The following is a 22,056-nucleotide window of genomic DNA, read 5'->3' on the forward strand; positions in this document are numbered from 1 at the left end:
AGAATAAGATTAAGAAAAAAGAGATTAAGCTTTTTTGTTTGCACTAATAGAAGTAGATATAGTTTGAGAAGATGAAATGTACTCTGCATTGTAATATTACTTGTATAGAAGAATTGAATTGTATGGAAGCTGAAAAAGCTAAGGCTGAGAGGATGCATATTGCTGCTGAAGTGCAGGCTGTAGTAGCAGAGGAATCTGTTGTTATAGCTGAGGATTCTTTCTTTGAAGGTTTTGATTGGAATTCTGTGAATTTGGAAGGTTCTATAGTAGATTGATTGAGCTTTCTGAAAAGTAAGATTCCTGAAGCTTCTGAATCTCGATTCGGGATGGAGCGATTGTCTTAGATGCTGGTTTTCCTTTTCCAATATTCAGCTATCTTTTCCTAAGTATTTTTAATGTTTTTCTGCAGTTCCTAAGAATTTTCGCTTGCTAAATAATCTTTTCATTTGATAAGATATTCCCTTGTATTATCTATACTTTTATGCTTGAAGATCTTCTCTATCTTATATTCTAATTTATTGTTTTCCACTTCTGCTATATTATTTATTAGTATTTCTTATGCTGCTAGTTCTAGCAATGAAATATGGAAAACTGGATATATTCTCATTCTATAAGATAATGCTAATTTATAATTAATTAGGAAGATTTGTTGTAAGATTTTGAAGGATTTCAGTTTTTTATAATCAAATTTATTGCTAAGCTTGATTATTTTGATATTTTTCCGAAGTAAATAAACTTTATTTTTCTTCTATAGAATTAATTCTTTAATTCTTTTGGAGTTTGCATAATATGCTATTTATTTCTGAATGAATTGTAATTCTGATTAGAATTCTTTCTAAACTTTCTTAATCTTCTTAATTCTTTTGTTTGCAGCTTCTGCATCTGCTCTTAGCAATACTTTATAATAAGCTGTTGAATTATATCTATAAAGTATAAAGAATAGCGATTTCTTTATTATATTCATATCTGCGCTATTATAAGCGAATTATATAAGAAGTAATAGATTAACTTAGTTATTCTGTTTCTAATTAATATAGTATTATAGATATTGTTTAATAATTTGATTCATTCTTTCCATCTATTTATCTATTTATAAGTAAAATGCTATGAATATTCTGTAATATATTTCAAGCTGTTTTATAAGCAAAGTTTAAAACTTCGAATTAAACTTTCTATCTCTATTAGAGATTACTTTCTCTAGCATGCTATGATTAGCAATAATCATTCTGAAGAATATATATGCGAATTTCTCTGCTATACTGCTTTTCTTATAGAAAAGAAAATAAGCATATTTACTTAGTCTACAAATTACTACTAGAATATTATTATATTGCATCTTAATTAAGAGTTCTTATGAAAGAAATAGCTTGATAATAAAGTTTAAACTAATGAATTGCTAAATAATCATAGATACTAATAAGGAGTACAGTAGTTCATAAAGCTTATATCTTTCTGCTTTATTCTTTTTGCAGCTATTGCATTATTATAGAATATTCTCAATTCTTCTCCTAAAGTCTAATAGATTTTAATATCTTTTAATATATTTATAGATTGCTTTAACTCTCTGATATTCATATGCTGATATACTATATATATTCTTAATATAGTTATCTTATTCATCTAAAGTTATTAATTCTGAATCTTTTTCCAAAGATCCTATTCTGAGAGCAGTATTTAGTTCTCTATATATATTAATAAGATTTTCTGATTCATTTTGAGCAAAAATATTCTATATATCCGAAGAGTCTGCATCTCAATAGTCTGATCTTCTGCTAAGAGCATCTACTTATTTGTTCTCCAAGCTTTTGCAATACATAATCTTGAAATCGAATTATAAGAGAAATTCTACTTATCTAACTTATTGCTTATTCAAAATCTTGATTATTATAAACATAGTTAGATTCTTATAATCCGAGTAAACTATAATCAAATATTATATACTAATAAAATAGTATTGCTACTTCTCGAAAGCTTTCATTATTGCTATAAGTTTCTGATTAGAGATTCTATAGTTGATTTTCAAGCTATTCAACTTCTTTGAGAAGTTGCTTATAATTCTTAAACGTTCTTGATTATCTTGCTAACTAAGTTATTCTCTGAATGCATATTCTAATATATTAATCTCAATTTTAAAGAGTTTATAGAGATTTGCTTTATATAGAACTAGCTCTGAGATAATATACTTGATAATTTCATTAAAAGCTTCTTATGCCTTAGAGATTCATTCAAAGAGCTGCTTCTTTTTAATAAGATTTGTAAAAAGATATGCAATTCAGCTGTAATTCTTAATAAACTGCTTATAGAAGTTGATATATTCGAGAAAAAACCTAATATTTCTAATATTCCTAGGAACTAGCTAATTTCTAATAGCTTCTATCTTATCTTTCTATAGCTTAATGCATTCTAGCTTAATTGTAAATCCGAAATAATTAATCTTTTATATATAAAAGTAATTCTTTGCAGATTTTATAAGAAGTTTTGCATCTTAAAGCATTTGCAATACTGTTTTCATATATTTCTTGTATTCTTCAAGTATTTGAGAGTAAATAAGAATATTATTGAAATAAGCAATAATGAACTGATTTAGATACTTATATAGAATATAATTAATCATTTTCTGAAATAAAGCTGGAATATTTGTTAGATTAAAGAGTATAATCAAATATTTATAGTATTTATAGTATATTCTGAAAGCAGTTTTTCATTCTTTTTCTTTCTTTATTCTGATTAGATTATAAGCTTCTTTCAGATCTAAAACTATGAATTATTATACTTCTTGCAATTTATTTCATAATTCCTTAATAAGTAGTAATGAATATTAATTCTTAATTGTAATATTATTGAGTTACTTATAGTTAATATATAGCTTAAGCTTGCTATTCTTCTTAAGTATAAATAGAATGAGATATTCTGCTGATAATTGTAATGATTATATATATTCTTTCTTAAGATTCTTATTGAGATACTTCTTAAGTACTTCTAGTTATGCTTTGTTTAGTCTATAAATAAAAAAGAATTTAAATTGTTTTCCTTCTTATAGCAGAATCTTATAGTTATATAAGCTGTATTCTAATAATTCTATATTCAATTCTTTCTGAAATAGTTTCTTAAACTTGTAATATTCTTGTAATATATTCGCAAGTATTAGTTCTAGTTCTTATGCTGTTTCTGCTATCTGAAGGAATAGTAGATATTGTTAAATATGCTTCTTTTCTAATAGCATTTTCGAGAGCTTTAAGCGTTTGCTTCGAATTGAATTGAGTGCTTAAGAGCCTGGTTTCGAGGTTTTTTCCGTATGGATTTACAATCTACATTCTGAAGCTTTTCCTTGTTATTCCGGAATGAACTGATTTGCTGAGAATCTTGCTTTTGTTATTTTGCTAATCTATTAGTGCTTTAGCACTATTTGGATTTGCTTATTACTAGATTCTTCTTCTTGAACTGTTAGCTTTGCTAACTTAAAAGTATATATGAAGTTGTTTAAAGCTTCTTTTTCCGAGTATTCTTCAATAACTAGCTTCGATTCTGCATTATTAATTGCAATTATCTCTCTGAGTATAGCTTGTTTCCATAAGATTTAGCTAGTAGTTTAATCGATTTGAGAATTATGCTTCTTAAGCTATAAAAGCTTCATAATCAGCTTATGCTATGCTATATTCATAATATTAAAAAAAGCTCTGATTATATATTCTTAGATTAAGATAGATAGATAATTAGTTTTCTTATCGATTACTTCTTAGTTATATGCAACAGATTATTCTTCTATAATACTAAGAATATATAAGCATCTTTTCTATCTTTATTATAGTTATATCTAATTAATAATATATAAGAATATAAAGTTTCTCTAAGCGCTACTATTCAATAGTATGCTATATTTATATTCTTGAATATATATATCAAACTTAATATAAGCATAATTTGTTCTAAAAGCTTTATATAGGAATTATTTTAATTTAATTATTTATAATCTCTTTACAAGCAATCTTATTCTTTTGAATTTATTGAGAACTATTTGTTCTTCTAAGCTTGCTTTGCTGCTTTTTAAGCAAGCTTCTTAGCTTGCTTTTGCTTGTATTATTATTATTTCTGATTTTTTTTTTGTTAATACTAATTACAAATCTTATTATTAATATGAATTATGCAGAGTATTATTTTGTACTGCTATTATTTTATTTTCTTGTTTATGTATTGCATGAGGCAGTTGTTTAGTAGTCCGATGTATGCATTGTAATGCTGTTTGTTGAGAATCTCTCTGAAGCGGAGTTTCTATTCTTTAATAGCCTGAAGGATTTTGTTATAACTCATCCAACATGCAAGTCACGAAAACAGGTTACAGGCAAACAAGGACCAGATGTTATAACTCAACATCAGACAACTTACAAGGATTATATAATCCAGGATTAGGATTACAGGCTAACCAATCAGAAGAACTCACCTGTGCTCACCAAGCCTCAGTGAGCACCACTGAACAGCAGTGAGCCCCAGTGAGCATCAGCAAGCTATACTGAAGAGCTGAATATATAATTACACATTCATTACCATTAGACAGATTATCATACATAGCTCTTCAGTTATCAATCTAAGTATTCAGTTTCATATACTGAGTAGCTCTAAAAGCAGTGAATACTTGCATCGCTTATTAGAACTTATATAATTCCATATTCAAGAACTTGATACTTTGATACTACTCTTATTAGCATAAACCTCTTCGTATACTTAGGAATCTTCGGATTGCTGCAATGCTCATTATATTTTGATAACTCTTGTTCAAGAACAGTTCAGTATTATCCTCTTGAGCAATACAGAATATAATAGCTTCTTCAGAAATCTCTTTATTCTTGCATGCTTCTACTTAGAAAGAACTGATTAACTAGATATACTAGCTTATCTAGTATATTCAGAATCTGTATAAATAATAGCAAGCTTAGAGCGCTATCATTGCTAACTAATAAGCTTAGCTAGCTTAGCAGGCTTAACAGGCGCAGTTTATCTCTGCAGCTATTAATAGTGCTAAAAAGGCGTATAAGATAAACAAGCTTGCTATATATAATAGCAATCAGAAAATGCTACATGAATTCCTTACCTACTATAGAGCGTATTTCTTGCACTATATAATCTAGTTTATTATGAAATCTGAAAAAGTTATTCTTATAGAAACTTGTTTTGAAAAAAATACTCTTATTTAGTATAAATCTTCTCTATACAACTACTTGGAGCATTAGAACAATTCTAGCGCATATATTCAGAGTACTAAGAATATATTCGATTCCTTTAAGAGCTTTAAGAAAGCTTTTAAAAAGACTTTTGATAATCTCAATAAAGAATGTATTACAGCTTAGCAGCTTATAGATCTCAAGCAAACTAAATCAGCTTCTGCTTATATAATCAGATTCAAGCAGCTCTTAGCGCAATTCCTATAGGAAGATAAGAATCTTATAGAGCATTATTACAAGAGATTTAAGAATAATATTAAAAATGAAATCTTTAAGCAGAATTAGCTGAAGAACTTTGCAATATTTTCTAATTAAGCTATCTGCATTAATAACTATTTATATGAATAATAAATAAAGAAGTTTAAAAAGAAAGAAAGCTAGATTTGAAGATTTCTAGCTAATATAAGCAAGAAACTCTAAAATAAGAATAGCAGTCGATATAGCAATATAGCTTAAAGCAGCACTATATATACTAATTTCATGGAATTTAATGCTGCTAATAAGCAATATAGCAAGAAGAATAACATTACTTGCTACAATTATAATAAATAAGAATATATTATATGCAACTGCTATTAATCTCGAAAGAATAAATAGCAATCAGTTTAGAAAGAATGCTAGATGAATATTGCTTAATAATAGAAATCCAATTAACTAAGCAAAAACATTTCCTTGGAGCAAGTATTGGATTCTATTAATTACAGAAGTCTTAGCTGAATATTCTGCTATAATAATAACTACTTAATATACCTCTTAAATAAGGAAGATTCAGAATAGTTCCCTCAGAAACCTAGGCGCCACAGGCAGATAGCAATAGCAGAGCAAGGATATATGCTTAGCATAACTACAAGCAGCAATAACTCAGACTGCTCCGATGTTACTGAATGAAGCATTCAGGTGCTGAAGGAAGAGTTTAAAAGCGATGCTCTTTGCTATTCCCTATTACCTGCATTAGATATTATAACTAGAGAAATGAATAAAGGATAGTATCCTCTTGATTATTAATATAAATATCTAAATAATATCGAAAACGTTTCTCAGATAATGGAAAGATCAAGCTAGAATGAATGATCTAATAATTCACTGAAGTTTTCTGTAAACAATGAATTCAAAAAGCTTACAGAAAGATTTCCCTTCAGTATTAGATAAAATAAGAAAACAATATGAATTGAATATCTTATCTATAGAATAGAGCTAGAAAAGCTCTTTATCTGCATTCTCTTGCAAAACATCAAAGTATAAGAAAATAAGAATCCTCGGATCAGCTTACTTTACAATCTATACTATAAATTAGCTTGAATCTCCTGCATCTATTATAGCTGCAGAATGCATTTTTCGAACAAGATGCAATACGAATAATTCCTTATTAGAGAATCAGAATAAATTCTTTAAGCTATTAAAGAACAGAAACTCCGCTTTAAAGAGATTCTTAATAAGCAATATTATAATGCATATATCAAGCTACTGGATAACTGCCTTATACAATATATAAACAAAAAAATAAAATAGTAGCAATATAAAATAATACTTTATATAATTCATATTAATAATAAGATTTGCAACTAGTATTAATAGAAGAAAAACTAGAAATAATAATAATATAAGCAAAAGTAAGCTAAGAAGCTTGCTTAGAAAGCAGCGAAGCAAGCTTAGAAGAATAAGTAGTTCTTAATAAACTCAAAAGAACAGAATTGCTTGTAAAGAAACTGCAGATAATCAGATTGGAATAATTCTTATATAAAGCTTTTAGAATAAATTACGCTTATATTAAGTTCAATATATATATTCAAGGATACAAATACAGCATACTATTGAATAGTAGCGCTCAGGGAAACTTTATATCTTTATATATTATTAATCAAGCACAACTACTATGGAAATAGAAGAGATGCTCATATACTTTTAGTATTATGAAAGAACAATCTATTGCATATAACTAAGAAGTAATTAACAAGGAAACTAATTATTTATCTATCTTAATCCAGAGATATACAATTGAGATTTCTTTTAATATTATAGATACAGCACAGCATAAGCTGATTATAAAGCTTCTATAGCTTAAGAAGCACAATTCTCGAATTGATTGAACTATTAGCTAGATCTTATAAGAATAAGCTATATTTAGAGAGATAGTTATAATCAATAGCGCAGAATCGAAGCTAGTAGTTGAAGAATACTCAGAAAAAGAAGCTTTATACAACTTTATATATATTTTCAAGTTAGCAGAGCTAGCAGTTCAAGGAGAAGAATCTAGTAACAAGCAAACTCAAATAGTATCAGAGCGCTAATAGATTAGCAAAACAACGGAAGCGAGATCCTCAGCAAGTTAGTTCGCTCCGGAGCAATAAGAAAAAGCTTTAGAATATGGATTATAGAATCATACAGAAAAAACCTTGAAACCAGGCTTTCAAGCGCTCAGTTCAGCCTGGAGCGAATGCTTAAAGCTCTCAAAAATATTACTAAAAACAACGAACAAAAAGAAGTATACTCAACAGTACCTACTATTCCTCCAGATAGCAGAAATAGCACAAGAATCAGAACTAATACTTGCAAATATATTACAAGAATATTACAAGTTTAAGAAACTGTTCCAGGAAGAATTGGATATGAAATTGCTAGAATACAGCTTATACAACTACAAAATCCTACTATAAGAAGAGAAACAGCTCAAATTCTTCCCTATTTACAAACTAAACAAAGTATAGCTAAAAGTACTTAGAGAATACTTTAATAAGAATCTTAAGAAAGAATATATATAATTATTGCAATTATTAGCAGAATATCTTATCCTGTTTATATCTAAGAAAAATAGCAAGCTTAGGCTATATATTAACTATAAGCAATTTAATAATATTACAATTAAGAACCAATATCTGTTGCTACTTATTAAGAAACTACAAAATAGATTGCAAGAAGTACAGTAATTTATAGTTCTGAATCTGAAAGAAGCTTACAATTTGATTAGAGTAAAGAAAGAAGAAGAATGGAAAACTGCTTTCAGAATATGCTATAAATACTACGAATATTTGATTATATTCTTTAGTTTAATAAATATTCTAGCTTTATTCCAGGAAATAATTAATTATATTCTATATAAGTATCTGAATCAGTTCATTATTGCTTATCTCAATAATATTCTTATTTACTTTCGAATACTAGAAGAGCATAAGAAATACATGGAAACAGTATTGCAGATACTTCAGAATGCGAAACTCCTTGTAAAACTTGCAAAGAGCTACTTTTATATACAAAAAGTTGACTACTTCGGATTTATAATCGAGCTGGAATGCATCAAGCTATAGAAAGATAAGATAAAAGCTATCAGAAACTAGCTAATTCTTAGGAATATTAGGAATATTAGATCTTTTCTCGAATATATTAACTTCTATAAACAGTTCATTAAGAATTATAGCTGAATTGCATATTCTCTTACAAATCTTACTAAAAAGAATCAATTCTTCAAATAGATCTTCAAAATATAAGAAGCTTTTAATAAGATTATTAAGTATATCATCTTAAAGCTAGTTCTATATAAAGCAAATTTCTATAAACTCTTTGAAATTGAAACTGATATATTAGAATATGCATTTAAAGAACAACTTAATCAGCGAAACAACTAAGAATGTTTAAGAATTATAAGCAATTTTTCAAAGAAATTGAATAGCCTAGAAATCAATTACAGAATCCTTAATCAGAAACTCATAGCAATAATAAAAGCTTTCAAGAAATAGCAATATTATCTCATTAGTATACAATATTCAATTATAGTTTATTCAGATTATAAGAATCTGATTATATTTATAATAATTAAGATCTTGAACAAGCAATAAATTAGATAAGCAGAATTTCTCTTATAATTCGATTTCAAGATTATATACTGCAAAAGCTTGGAAAATGAATAAGCAGATGCTCTTAGCAGAAGATTAGACTATTAAGATGCAGATTCCTCAAATATATAGAATATCTTTGCTTAGAATAAATCAGGAAATCTTGTTAATGCATATAAGGAGCTAAATGCTGCTCTCAGAATTGAACTTTCGGAGAAGAATCTAGAATTAATAATTTCAAACGAATAAGATAACTATATTAAGAATATATATAATATACTAGCATACAAATATCAGAGAATTAAAGCAATCTATAAATGCATTAAAAGATATTGAAATTCATTAGATTTTAGAAAAAGAATTGAGAATATCTTATAATAATATAATAGCTATAAGAAGAATAAAGCAGAAAGATATAAGCTTTATAAATTACTGTACTCCTTATTAATATTTATAACTATTTAGCAATTCATTAATCTAGATTTTATTATTAAGCTATTTCTCTTATAAGAATCCTTAACTAAGATACAATATAATAGCATTCTAGTAATAATTTGCAAACTAAGCAAGTATGCTTATTTTCTTCTTTATAAGAAAAGCAGTATAGCAAAGGAACTTGCATATGCATTCCTTAAAACGATCATTGCTAATTACAGCATGCTAGAGAAAGTAATTTCCAATAGAGATAGGAAGTTTAACTCAAAATTTTGAACTTTGCTTATGAAACAGCTTAGAATACATTATAAAATATCTATAGTATTTCATCTATAAATAGATGAATAAATAGAAAGAATAAATCAAATTATTAAACAGTATTTACAATACTATATCAATTAGAAACAGAATAACTAGATTAACTTATTGCTTCTTATACAGTTCGCTTATAATAGCACAAATACAAGTATAATAAAGAAATCACTATTCTTTATACTCTATAAATACAATCTAATAGCTTATTACAAAGTACTGCTAGAAGCAGATACAGAAGCTGCAGATAAAAGGATTAAGAAGATTAAGAAAGTTTAGAAGAAACTCTGATTAGAATTACAATTCATTTAAGAATGAATAATGCAATATACAAACTCCAAAAGAATTAAGAAACTAATTCTACAGAAAAGAGATAAGATCTATCTACTTCGAAAAAATATTAAAATAATTAGATCTAGCAACAAACTTAATTATAAGAAATTAGAACTATTCAAAATCTTGTAATAGATTTCTCTAGTTAATTATAAGCTAGCATTATTTTATAGAATAAGAATATATCTAGTTTTTCATATCTTACTGCTAAAACTAGCAGCATAGAAAATATTAGCAGATAATATAGCAGAAGTAGAAAATAATAAATCAGAGTATAAGATAGAAAAGATTCTTAAGCATAGAAGTATAAATAGTATAAGAGAATATCTTATTAAATGAAAAAGCTACTTAGCAAGCGAAAACTCATGAGAACTACGGAAGAATATTGAAAACGCTTAGGAAAAGGTAGCTGAATATTGAAAAAGGAAAACCAGCACCTAAGACGATCGCTCCGCCCTGAACCGAGATCCAGAGCCCTTAGAAGTCTCATTCTTCAGGAAACCTAACCAATCCACTACTGCATTCCTCACATCTATAGAATTCTAGTCGAAATCTTCAGAGGAAGGATTCTCAGGAGCAACAACGGGCTCCGCGGAAACCACAGCCTGCATCTCAGCAGCTATGCGCTCGCACTCCTCCTCCTCCAGGCCCTCGTTCACCAGCTTTATCCCCTTCTCCTGAAGAAAGCGTTGCTGCTTCTTCAGCTGTAACAAACGAGCCAGCAATTCGTTTATGCAAACCTGAAGTTCCAACAACCGCTCCTCCTTCTTAAGCTCGCACCTATTAATACAGATTAACTCATCAGTAATTCGGAATACTAAGAGAAAAAGTCTTAATCAATAAAGAAAAATATTCAGAAGGAAATATCAATAGGAAGAAACGGATATGCAACCTGCATCGCAGGAACGACCCCGCTTGGTACATTGCAAACAACTCTTTACTCCATCTACCATCTTATACAATACCCCCTCTTCCAAATACAAAGAATACAGCATCACCTTGTATTCATTGGATTCAATATAACCGAAATATTCTCAACAAGCAAGGCTCTTCTTGGAAAGAATAGAGGAAGAAGATTTACTAATGCAAGAATTTAAAGTTCTGCTTAATATCTTGATTAGAAAAGCATAACTACGCATACAGAGATGTTATGACTCATCCAACATGCAGATCACAGGATAAGCCCCACTAACCAAGGGACCAGGTATTACAACCCAACATCGGATACCAATCAGGATGATGTAATCCGAGTTAGAATTGCTAGCGCAACTATATTAACTATAAACATAGTCAACATATTCAGAGAAATAACTATAAGGAATCGTAACATAATCAAGTTAGTTAGAACTGAAGAGCTGAATATATAAGAACACATTCATTACCATTAAATGAATCCAGTATATAGCTCTTCAGTTATTAATCTAAGTATTCAGTTTCATATACTGAGTAGCTCCAAAGGCAGTAAACACTTGCATTGCTTATTAGAACTTGTACAGTTCCGTATTCAAGAACTTAATACTTTGATACTGCTCTTGTTAGCATAAACTCCTTCGTATACTTAGAAATCTTCAGATTACTATAATACTTATTACATTTTGATAATTCTTGTTCAAGAATGATTCAGTATTATTCCCTTGAGCAATACGGAATACAATAGCTTCTCCAGAAATCTCTTTATTCTTGCATACTCCCACTTAGGAAGAACTGATTAACTAGATATATCAGCTTATTCAGCGTATCCAGAATCTGTACAAATAATAGCAGATTCAGAGCGCTACTATTGCTAATCAACAGGCTTAGCTAGCTTAACAAGCTTAACAGATGCAGTCTACTTCTATAGCTACTAATGATGCTGGAAAGGTATACAAGATGAACAAGCTTGCTATATATAATAGCAATCAAAAGATGCTGCATGGATTCCTTATCCACTGCAGAATATATTTTCTGCACTACAAAGCTCAGTTTACTAAGAAATCTGAGAAAGTTATTCTTATAGAAACTCATCTCGAAAAAGATACTCTTATTTAATACAAGCTTTCTCTATACAACTACTTAAAGCATCAGAATAACTTCAATATATATACTTAGAGTATTAAGAATATATTCAATTTCTTTAAGAGCTTCGAAAAAGCTCTCAAAGAAATCTTTAGTAACTCTAATGAAGAATGCATTATAGCTTAGCAGCTTATAAACTTCAAGCAGATCAAATCAGCTTCTGCTTATACAGTCAGATTCAAGCAACTCTTAGCGCAATTCTTATAGAAAGATAAGAATCTTATAGAATACTATTATAAGGAACTTAAGAATAATATTAAAGATGAAATCTCTAAGCAGAATTGGCTGGAGAACTTTGCAACGTTCTTCAATCAAGCTATCTGTATCAACAACTATCTGTATAAATAACAAGTGAAGAAGTTCAAGAAGGAAGAAAGCTAGATTTGAAGATTTTTAGCTAATACAAGCAAGAAATTCTAAAATAAGAATAATAATTGATATAGCAGTATAGCTTAAAGCAGCATTATACATACTAGTTCTATAAAACTCAATACTGCTAATAAACAATATAATAAAAGGAATAGTATTACTTGCTATAATTATAACAAATAAGAATATATTGCATGCAATTGCTATCAATTTCAGAAGAATAAATAGCAATCAGTTTAGAAAGAACGCTAGATGAATATTGCTTGATAATAGGAATTCAATTAACTAAGCAAAAATACTCTTTCGGAGCAAGTATTAGATTCTATTAATCATGGAAGTCTTAGCTGAATATTCTGCTATAATAATAACTGCTTAATATATCTCTCGAATAAGGAAGATTTAGAATAGTTCTCTTAAAAACCTAGATGCTGCAGACAAATAGCAATAGCAGAACAAGAGTGCATGCTCAGCATCCTTACAAGTAATAGCTTGAATTGCTCTAACATCGCAGAACAGAGCATTCAGGCATTGGAAGAAGAGCTTAGCAACAATATTCTTCAACATTCTTTATCACTTATGCCAAGCACTATAACTAGGAATATAAATAAGAGATAATATCTTCTTAGCTACTAATACAAACATTTAAGTAATATAAAGAATGCTTCTCAAGCAACAGAAGAATTAAGCTAGAGCAAGCAACCTAGCAGCTTGCAGAAACTCCCTACAAACAACATGCTTAATAAGCCTAAAGAAAGATTTCTCTTCAGCATTGGATGAAACAAGGAAATAATATGAATCGAATATCTTATCTATAGAATAGAGCTGAAAGAGCTCTTCATCTATATTTCCTTGCAGAATATCGAAGCATAAGAAGATAAGAATCCTTGGATTAGCTTACTTTACAACCTACATTACGAATTAGCTTGAATTTCCTGCATCTATTATAGCTGCAAAACGCATTTCTCAAACAAAATGCAATACGAATAGTTCTCTATTAGAGAACTAGAACAAATCCTTTAGGCTGTTAAAGAATAGAAACTCTGCTTCAGAGAGATTCTCAACAAATAGCATTACAATATATATATTAAGCTACCAAACAATTATTCCATGCAATATATAAACAAGAAGATAAAATAATAGCAATATAAAACAATATTCTGTACAATTTATATTAATAACAAAGTTTGCAACTAGCATTAACAAAAAAAAGACTAGGAATAATGATAATATGAGCAAGAATAAGCTAAGAAGCTTGCTTGAGAAGCAGCAAAGCAAGCTTAGAAGAATAAGTAGTTCTTAATAAATTCAAAAGAATAGAATTATCTATAAAGAAACTGCAGATGATTAGACTGAAATAATCCTTATATGAAGCTTTTAAGATAGATTATGCTTATATTAAGTTTGATATATACATTTAAAGATACAAGTACAGCACACTATTGAACAGTAATGCTTAGAGAAACTTCATATCCTCATACATCATCAATCGGATACAACTACAATGGAAATAGAAGAAATGCTCATATACTCTCAGCATTATAAAAGAATAATCTATTGTATACAACTAAGAAGTAATCAATAAGAAGACTGATTATCTATCTATCTTGATTCAAGAATGTATAATCAGAGCTTCTTTTGATATCATGAATATAGTATAGTATAAGCTGATTATAGAACTTCTATAGCTTAAGAAGTATAATTCTCGAATTGATTGAACTACTAGCCAAATCTCATAAGAACAAGCTATACTCAGAGAAATAGTTACAATTAACAATGCAGAATCGAAGCTAGTGATTGAAGAATACTCAGGAAAAGAAGCTTTATATAACTTCCTATATATCTCCAAACCAGCAGAGCTAGCAGTTCAAGAAGAAGAATCTAGCAATAAGCGAACTCAAACAGTACTAGAGCGTTAGCAGATTAGCAAAATAATGAAAGCGAGATTCTTAGCAAGTCAGTTCGCTTCAGAGCAATAAGGAAAAGCTTCAGAATATGAATTGTAGAACTATATAAGAAAAATCTCGAAACCAGGCTCTTAAGCGCTCGGTTCAGCTTGGAGCGAATGCTTAAGGCTCTTAAAAATGCTATTAGAAAAGAAGTATGCTTAATAATACCTACTATTCCTCCAGATAGCAGAAACAGTACAAGAACTAGAACCAATACTTGCAAATATATTATAAGAATACTATAAGTTCAAGAAACTATTTCAGAAAGAATTGGATATGAGATTACTAGAATACAGCTCATATAATTACGAGATTCTGCTACAAGAAGAGAAACAACTCAAATTCTTCCCTATTTACAGATTAGATAAAGCATAACTAGAAGCACTAAAGAAGTATCTCGATAAGAATCTTAAGAAAGAATATATACAACTATTGTAATTACTAGCAGAATATTCCATTCTGTTCATGCTCAAGAAGAATAGCAAGCTTAAGCTATGCATTAATTACAGATAACTCAATAATATTACAATTAAGAACTAATATCTATTGCTACTTATCAAGGAATTATAAAACAGATTGCAAGAAGCATAGTAATTCACAGTTCTGAATCTGAAAGGAGCTTATAATCTGATTAGAATAAAGAAAGAAGAAGAATAGAAAACTGCTTTCAGAATATACTATAAATACTATAAATATTTGATTATGCTTTTTAGTCTAACAAATACTCCAACTTTATTTCAGAAAATAATTAATTATATTCTATGCAAGCATTTAGATCAGTTCATTATTGCTTATCTTAACAACATTCTTATCTATTTTCGAATACTTAAAGAATATAAGAAATATATGAAAACAGTATTGCAAATGCTTCAAGATGCAAAGCTTCTTATAGAACCTGCAAAGAGCTACTTTCACATATAAAAAGTTAACTATCTCGGATTCATAATTGAGCTAGAATGCATCAAGCTATAGAAAGATAAAGTAAAAGCTATTAAAAATTAGCTAATTCTCAGAAATATTAGAAATATTAAGTCTTTTCTCGAATATATCAATTTCTATAAACAGTTCATTAAAAACTATAGCTGAATTGCATATTCTCTTATAAATCTTACTAAAAGAGATTAATCCTTCAAATGAATCTTCAAAATATAAGAAGCTTTTAATAAGATTATCAAGCATATTATTTCAAAGCTAGTTCTATATAAAGCAGATTTCTACAAATTCTTTGAAATTGAGATTAATGCATTGGAATATATACTTGAAGAACAACTTAGCTAGCAAGATAACCAAGAATATCTAAGGATTATAAGCAACTTTTCAAAGAAGTTAAATAGCTTAGAAATCAACTATAAAATCCCTGATCAGAAGCTTATAGCAATAATAAAAGCTTTCAAGAAGTAGCAATACTATCTTATTAGCATATAGCATCCGATTATAGTTTACTCAGATTACAAGAATCTGATTATATTTATAATAACTAAAGTTTTGAATAAGCAATAAATCAGATGAGCAGAATTCCTTTTATAATTCAACTTCAAGATTATATACTGCAAAAGCTCAGAAAACGAACAAGCAAATACTCTTAGCAGAAGATCAGACTATCAAGATGCAGATTTCTTAGATATACAGAACATCTTCGCTCAAAACAAGTTGGGAAATCTTATTAATGTACATAGAGAACTAAACGCTGCTCTTAGAATCGAATCTTTGGAAAGAGATTCAGAATTAATAATTCTGAACAAATAAAATAACTATATCAAGAATGTATACAGTATATCAGCATATAAGCATTAGAAAGTTAAAGTAATTTATAAATGCATTAAAAAATACTGGAATCTACTAGATCTTAGGAAAAGAATTGAGAATATTCTATAATAATGCAATAGCTGCAAAAAGAATAAAGTAAAAAGATATAAGCTTTATGAACTACTGCATTCCTTATTAGTATTTATAATTATTTAGCAATTTATTAGTTTAGATTTCATTATTAAGCTATTTCTCTTATAAGAACTCTTAACTAAGATATAATATAATAGCATTCTAGTAATGATTTGCAAACTAAGTAAGTATGCTTATTTTCTTTTCTATAAGAAAAGCAATATAGCAGAGGAACTTGCATATATATTCCTCAGAATAATCATTGCTAATTACAGCATATTAGAAGAAGTAATCTTCAATAGAAATAGAAAATTCAACTTAAAGTTTTAAACTTTACTTATGAAACAGCTCAAAACATACTATAGAATATCTATAGCATTTTACTTGCAAACAGATGAATAAATAGAAAGAATAAATCAGATTATTGAATAGTATTTTTAATACTATATTAATCAGGAATAGAATAACTGAATTAATCTATTATTTCTTGCATAGTTCGCTTATAATAGTGCAGATATAAGTATAATAAAGAAATTACTATTCTTTATACTTTACAGATATAATCCAACAGCTTATTACAAGGCATTACTAGAAGCGAATGTAGAAGCTGCAGATAAGAGGATTAGAAAGATTAAGAAAGTTTAGAAGAAATTCCGATCAGAACTATAATTTGTTTAGAAACGAATAATACAATATGCAAATTCCAAAAGGATTGAAGAATTAATTCTGCAGAAAGAAGATAAGATCTATCTACTTCGAAAAAATATCAAAATAACTAGATCTAGCAATAAACTCAACTATAAGAAATTGGAATTATTTAAAATCTTGTAACAGATTTTCCTAGTTAATTACGAGTTAGCATTATCTTATAGAATGAGAATATATTCAGTTTTCCATATCTTACTACTAGAACTAGCAGTATAGGAAATATTAGCGGATAATACAGCAGAAGTAGAAAATAACGAATCAAAGTATGAGATGAAAAAAATTCTTAAGCATAGAAGCATAAATAGCACAAGAGAATATCTTATCAAATGAAAAAGCTATTTAGCAAGCGAAAATTCTTAGGAACTGCAGAAGAACGTTGAGAATGCTTAAGAAAGAATAGCTGAGTATTAGAAAAGAAAGAAAGCTAGTATCTAAAACAATCGCTCTGCTCCAAACCGAAATCCAGAAGCTTCGGAAATCTCACTCTTCAGAAAGCCTAACCAATCTACTACAGAATCTCCCAAATCTACAGAATTCCAATCGAAACCTTCAAAGGAAGAATCCCCAGTTACAACAGCAGACTTCTCTGCTACTACAGCCTGCACTTCAGCAGCAATATATATCCTTTCCGCTTCAGCCTTCTTAGCTTTCATATGATTCAATTCCTTCATGCAAGTAATACTACAATGCAGAGCATATTTCATCTTTTCAAACTATATCCGCTTCTATTAATACAAACAAAGAAGCTTAATCTCCCTTTTTTCAATCTCATTTTCTAACTTTCAATATTGAATAGTAATATTGCAAAGCTTCTCGGAAAAAAAGCTTATAACGTTGCACTTGGAATAGCTCAGTTAAATGCATTCGATATAACGAGAAGAATCTCCAGAAAATATCTTGCAAAATCTGAAATCACAATTCTTGCAATAGGAATAGATGAGCATCTTAATAAAATTTTCCAAGAAGCAGGAAATCAAGAAATCTCGATCTTGGATACTCTTGGGAACGGAAGAAGATTTGCAAATACAGAATTTATTAATTCTATTCAATATCTCAATCAGAAAGGCAAGATCATGCATATGAAGAACTTGTTAGAATATTTACAGAAGATTGTTAAGAATAATAACTAATAGAAGAGAGATGATATTATGACTCATTCAATATACAAATTACAGAATAAGCTTTACTAATTAAGGAATCAGATATTACAATCCAATGTTGAATACTAATCAGAATGATATAATTCAGGTTAGAGTTGCTAGCGCAACTATGTTAATTATGAACATAGTTAACATATTCAGAGAAATAACTATGAGGAATTGTAATATAGTCAGATTAGTTAGAACTAAAGAGCTGGATATATAAGAATACATTCATTATCATTAGATGGATTCAGTATATAGCTCTTCAGTTGTTAATCTAAGTATTCAGTTTCATATACTGAGTAGCTTCAAAGGCAGTGAATACTTGCATTGCTTATTAGGACTTGTACGGTTCCGTATTCAAGGACTTAATACTTTGATACCGCTCTTGTTAGCATAAACCCCTTCGTGTACTTAGGAATCTTCGGATTGCTGCAGTGCTCATTACAAGAAAACTTATTGGATACTTACAGAAAATCGTTGAGAATAACAACTGATAGAAGAAAGATGATGTTATAACTCATCCAACATGCAAGTTACGAAAACAGATCATAAGCAAATAAGAACTAGATGTTATAACTCAATATCAGATAATCTACAAGGATTACATAATCCAGAGTTAAAGTTACAAGCTAACCAATCAGAAGAACTCATCTGTGCTTACCAAGCCTCAGTGAGCACCACTGAACAGCAGTGAGCTCCAGTAGGCATTAGCGAGCTACATTGAAGAGCTGAATATATAACCATACATTTATTACCATTAGACAGATTATTGTATATAGCTCTTCAGTTGTCAATCTAAGTATTCAGTTTCATATACTGAGTAGCTCCAAAGGCAGTGAACACTTGCATTGCTTATTAGGACTTGTATAGTTCTGTATTCAAGGATTTAACATTTTGATATCGCTCTTGTTAGCATAAACCTCTTCGTATACTTAGGAATCTTCGGATTGCTGCAGTGCTCATTACAGATTTGTTCTAATTCTCTGGCAGAGAACTATTCGTATTGCATCTTATCTGAGAAATGTATTCTGTAGCTATAATAAGTGTAGGAGATTCAAGCTAGTTCATAATGTAGATTATAAAGTGAATTAATCTGAGGATCTTCGTTTTATTATGCTTTGATATCTTGTAAGAGAATGTAGGTAAAGAGCTTCTCTAATTCTATTTTATAAATAAGATATTCAACTTATATTGTTTAATGCTAAAGAGAAATCTTTCTATAAGCTTCTTGAGTTTATTATTCATGGAAAACTCTAGTAAATTATTAGATTGTTTATTCTAGCTTAATCTTTCCATTATCTGAGAAGCGTTTTCGGTATTGAACCAGAACTAGGGCGCCGTTGCTCTCGAAAGAAAAAGGGACAAACAGCTGCCGAAGCAATGAGCAAGAGCTCGTGCAACCCAAGCGTGCCTGTGCAGATGAGAACAGCAAACTAAGGCCATACGAGCACAAGAACAGAGTGAAAAACCTATCTTAGACCTATCCAAAGAATTCAAAATTGAAAAGAAGAGAAAGAATACTTCATTATTGCTTATAGCTAAAGAATTTGAAAAGTAAGTGATATTCTTTATATATATAAGAACCCTTGATTCACTGTACTCTACATTCCATGAACTACCACTCTAGCTACTACAACAGTTCTCTCTCAGCAACTTTCTTCCAAAGTTGCAACAAGTTCAATGGTGTGCTAGATTTGATCAGAGAAAGATAAAGTAAAGAAATAAAGAATTCATTGCAAACTGCTAAAGAAAATACTGCAAACCAAACTATTCTTCCAATTCAACTCTCATATTTCTTTCTATTATTTAAGCTATTATTCAAATTAATGCAGAAGTATTAGTATTCATTTTCAGTTTATTTATAATATGAGTATGATCTGAATAGATTCTAATGCTAATCTCTTCTCTGTTTCCATCTGCTTTCAAACTCTGCTTGAGCAGTAGTAGCAGCAGCAGTTCTTTCCTGATTCTGTATTCTTACTCGATGGATCCTTTTGCAGTCCGCTTTATATATATTCATTTTAATAGCATGATCGAATTCTATTTAATTCGGAGAATCTACTGAAAGTCTGATAGAGTTAAGGCTATAAAGCTTATTTTATAGAAGCATATGAGGCTTCTGAGGTTTATTAGGAAAACTGGAAGGCATGATGTTGCTGCTTCTCAGTCTCTGATGCAATAGGGCTTCAGTAATACATCCAGGCTTAGCTGTTTGCTGCATTGATAGGTTGATTATCAGTTCTGAATCAATAAGCATTTCTCGAGATAAAGAGAAGTAAGAATCAGTAGAAGTTCTGAATGAGAATTGATTTAATTCTGAGCTAATACTATATTTTCTTAATAAATGCAAGATTAAGCTAGCTAGAGCTGTACTCTCTCAGAACTGTTGTTTTGATGAAACTAAGCTAGATGCTCTATTCGCTCTGAAATTCTTTAGAGCAAAAGCTGATATGTTTCTTCTTATCCTATCGAGATTGCTTTCAATAAATAGTTCAAGCAAGTCTGCAATTCTTCTTATAAAGAAGATAATATTCAGCTTATAAGTTATATTTAGTATCCCATCAGCTTTTACTTGTACAGCCTTGTATTCTTGAAGTAAAGCACTTCTTCTTAATGGCTGATTAGGATATTGCATATAGTTGCTGTATTTCAGCTTATAAAAGAAAGCTTAGCAGTGCAGACTTATCATAGCTATCTCCGCATTCTATTCTTCTACATTTTGTATAATCTCTCTATAATTAAGATAAAGAGCTTGCTTTCAGTCTGAACAGCTACTAGATGATTAGTAGAAATCAGTAGATTCCAGGATTCGAAGGCGAAATAGTTCGATTGTATAGAGCAGAGCTGCATTCAAATTATTATTCAGCAGCATAATTGAAATATTCTCAAAATCCTAATTCTAATTAGCTTCAGCACTCTTAAGCTAATTATTCAGATAGTGCTTGCTTATATAAGCTAGTAGAATATCATCGGATTTGTATATAGCAATGTAAAATCCTTTTTCAGTCTTTATATTAAGCTAAAACAGAGTATAAGCTGAAATCGCTGTATTAATTGAAAGGAGAACTCATAAATGCTTCTATCTAGCTTTATATCTAAGCAGATCCTGCTTATTAAGAATATTAGAAGAGCTAGATAGATAAGCTATTAATGGAATACGAAGATATTCCATCAAGAATATATCTTATTGATTATACTAAGCATAATAACGAAAAGCAGCTATAGCATACTGCAGACTAATATCTTGAGAAACTCTTGTATTTAAGAATCTAATCAGATTATAGATATTAAGAAGATATTTGAAAGAATTAGCGCTAAAGATTGTAAGCAAGTACAACTTGCAAGGAGGTAATTCTGAGAAGTACTTCTCAACGAGTTCTGCTGCTAGATAATTTTCTTCATCTCTTAGACTAAAGTAGAACGAACGATTCTTGATTACTTCAGTTGAGTATAGCGCTCTAGGAAAGATAGTCTGAAAGCAGTAAGCTTTGGTTATTCAGTTCTCTTAGCTATGCTGAATAGATAGGAATAGAAAGTACTTGAATTTGGCTATTGCTGCTGAATTGAAAGGAAAGTAAAAAGAAAAGAACAGCTTTGTTGGAAGGTGAGCAATTGCAAGAGAGATTTGCAAAAATGTAAAATCAAGAGATTGAAAGAGTATTGATTAAGAAAGAAAGATAGAAAAGAATATAGTTTTAGCTTAAGAATCTGTTAAGAAAGATAATATTATATAAGCAGAGCAGTTAATAATTTGCTCTAATGTTAGTATATAGATCTGAAGCAGCGTTAATAAGAAAGAAAAAGAATGTATATATGCTCGAGAAAGATAGTT

At 29.3% G+C, this 22,056-nt stretch overlaps 3 protein-coding genes across 3 annotated transcripts; 1 reads left to right on the forward strand and 2 right to left on the reverse strand.

Annotated features, from left to right (window-relative positions):
- Positions 1-17,049: 17,049 nt before the first annotated feature.
- On the forward strand, positions 17,050-17,202 carry M406DRAFT_246851 (uncharacterized protein; the record flags this gene model as incomplete). Its single annotated transcript, XM_040916429.1, has 1 exon — positions 17,050-17,202. A coding segment is annotated over one exon (153 nt), but the record flags the coding sequence as incomplete, so codon positions are not given.
- Positions 17,203-17,510: 308 nt separating this feature from the next.
- Positions 17,511-17,792, reverse strand: M406DRAFT_245447 (uncharacterized protein; the record flags this gene model as incomplete). The annotated part of the gene is made up of 1 exon (XM_040916334.1): positions 17,511-17,792. A coding segment is annotated over one exon (282 nt), but the record flags the coding sequence as incomplete, so codon positions are not given.
- A 141-nt stretch (positions 17,793-17,933) lies between these two features.
- Positions 17,934-18,158, reverse strand: M406DRAFT_247915 (uncharacterized protein; the record flags this gene model as incomplete). The annotated part of the gene is made up of 1 exon (XM_040916493.1): positions 17,934-18,158. One exon carries the CDS (start codon positions 18,156-18,158, stop codon positions 17,934-17,936), a length of 225 nt encoding a protein of 74 aa, XP_040781575.1.
- Between the last annotated feature and the right edge of the window lie 3,898 nt (positions 18,159-22,056).

Source organism: Cryphonectria parasitica (genome assembly GCF_011745365.1).
Source record: "Cryphonectria parasitica EP155 unplaced genomic scaffold M406scaffold_1, whole genome shotgun sequence".
NCBI classification, from domain to species: domain Eukaryota; kingdom Fungi; phylum Ascomycota; class Sordariomycetes; order Diaporthales; family Cryphonectriaceae; genus Cryphonectria; species Cryphonectria parasitica.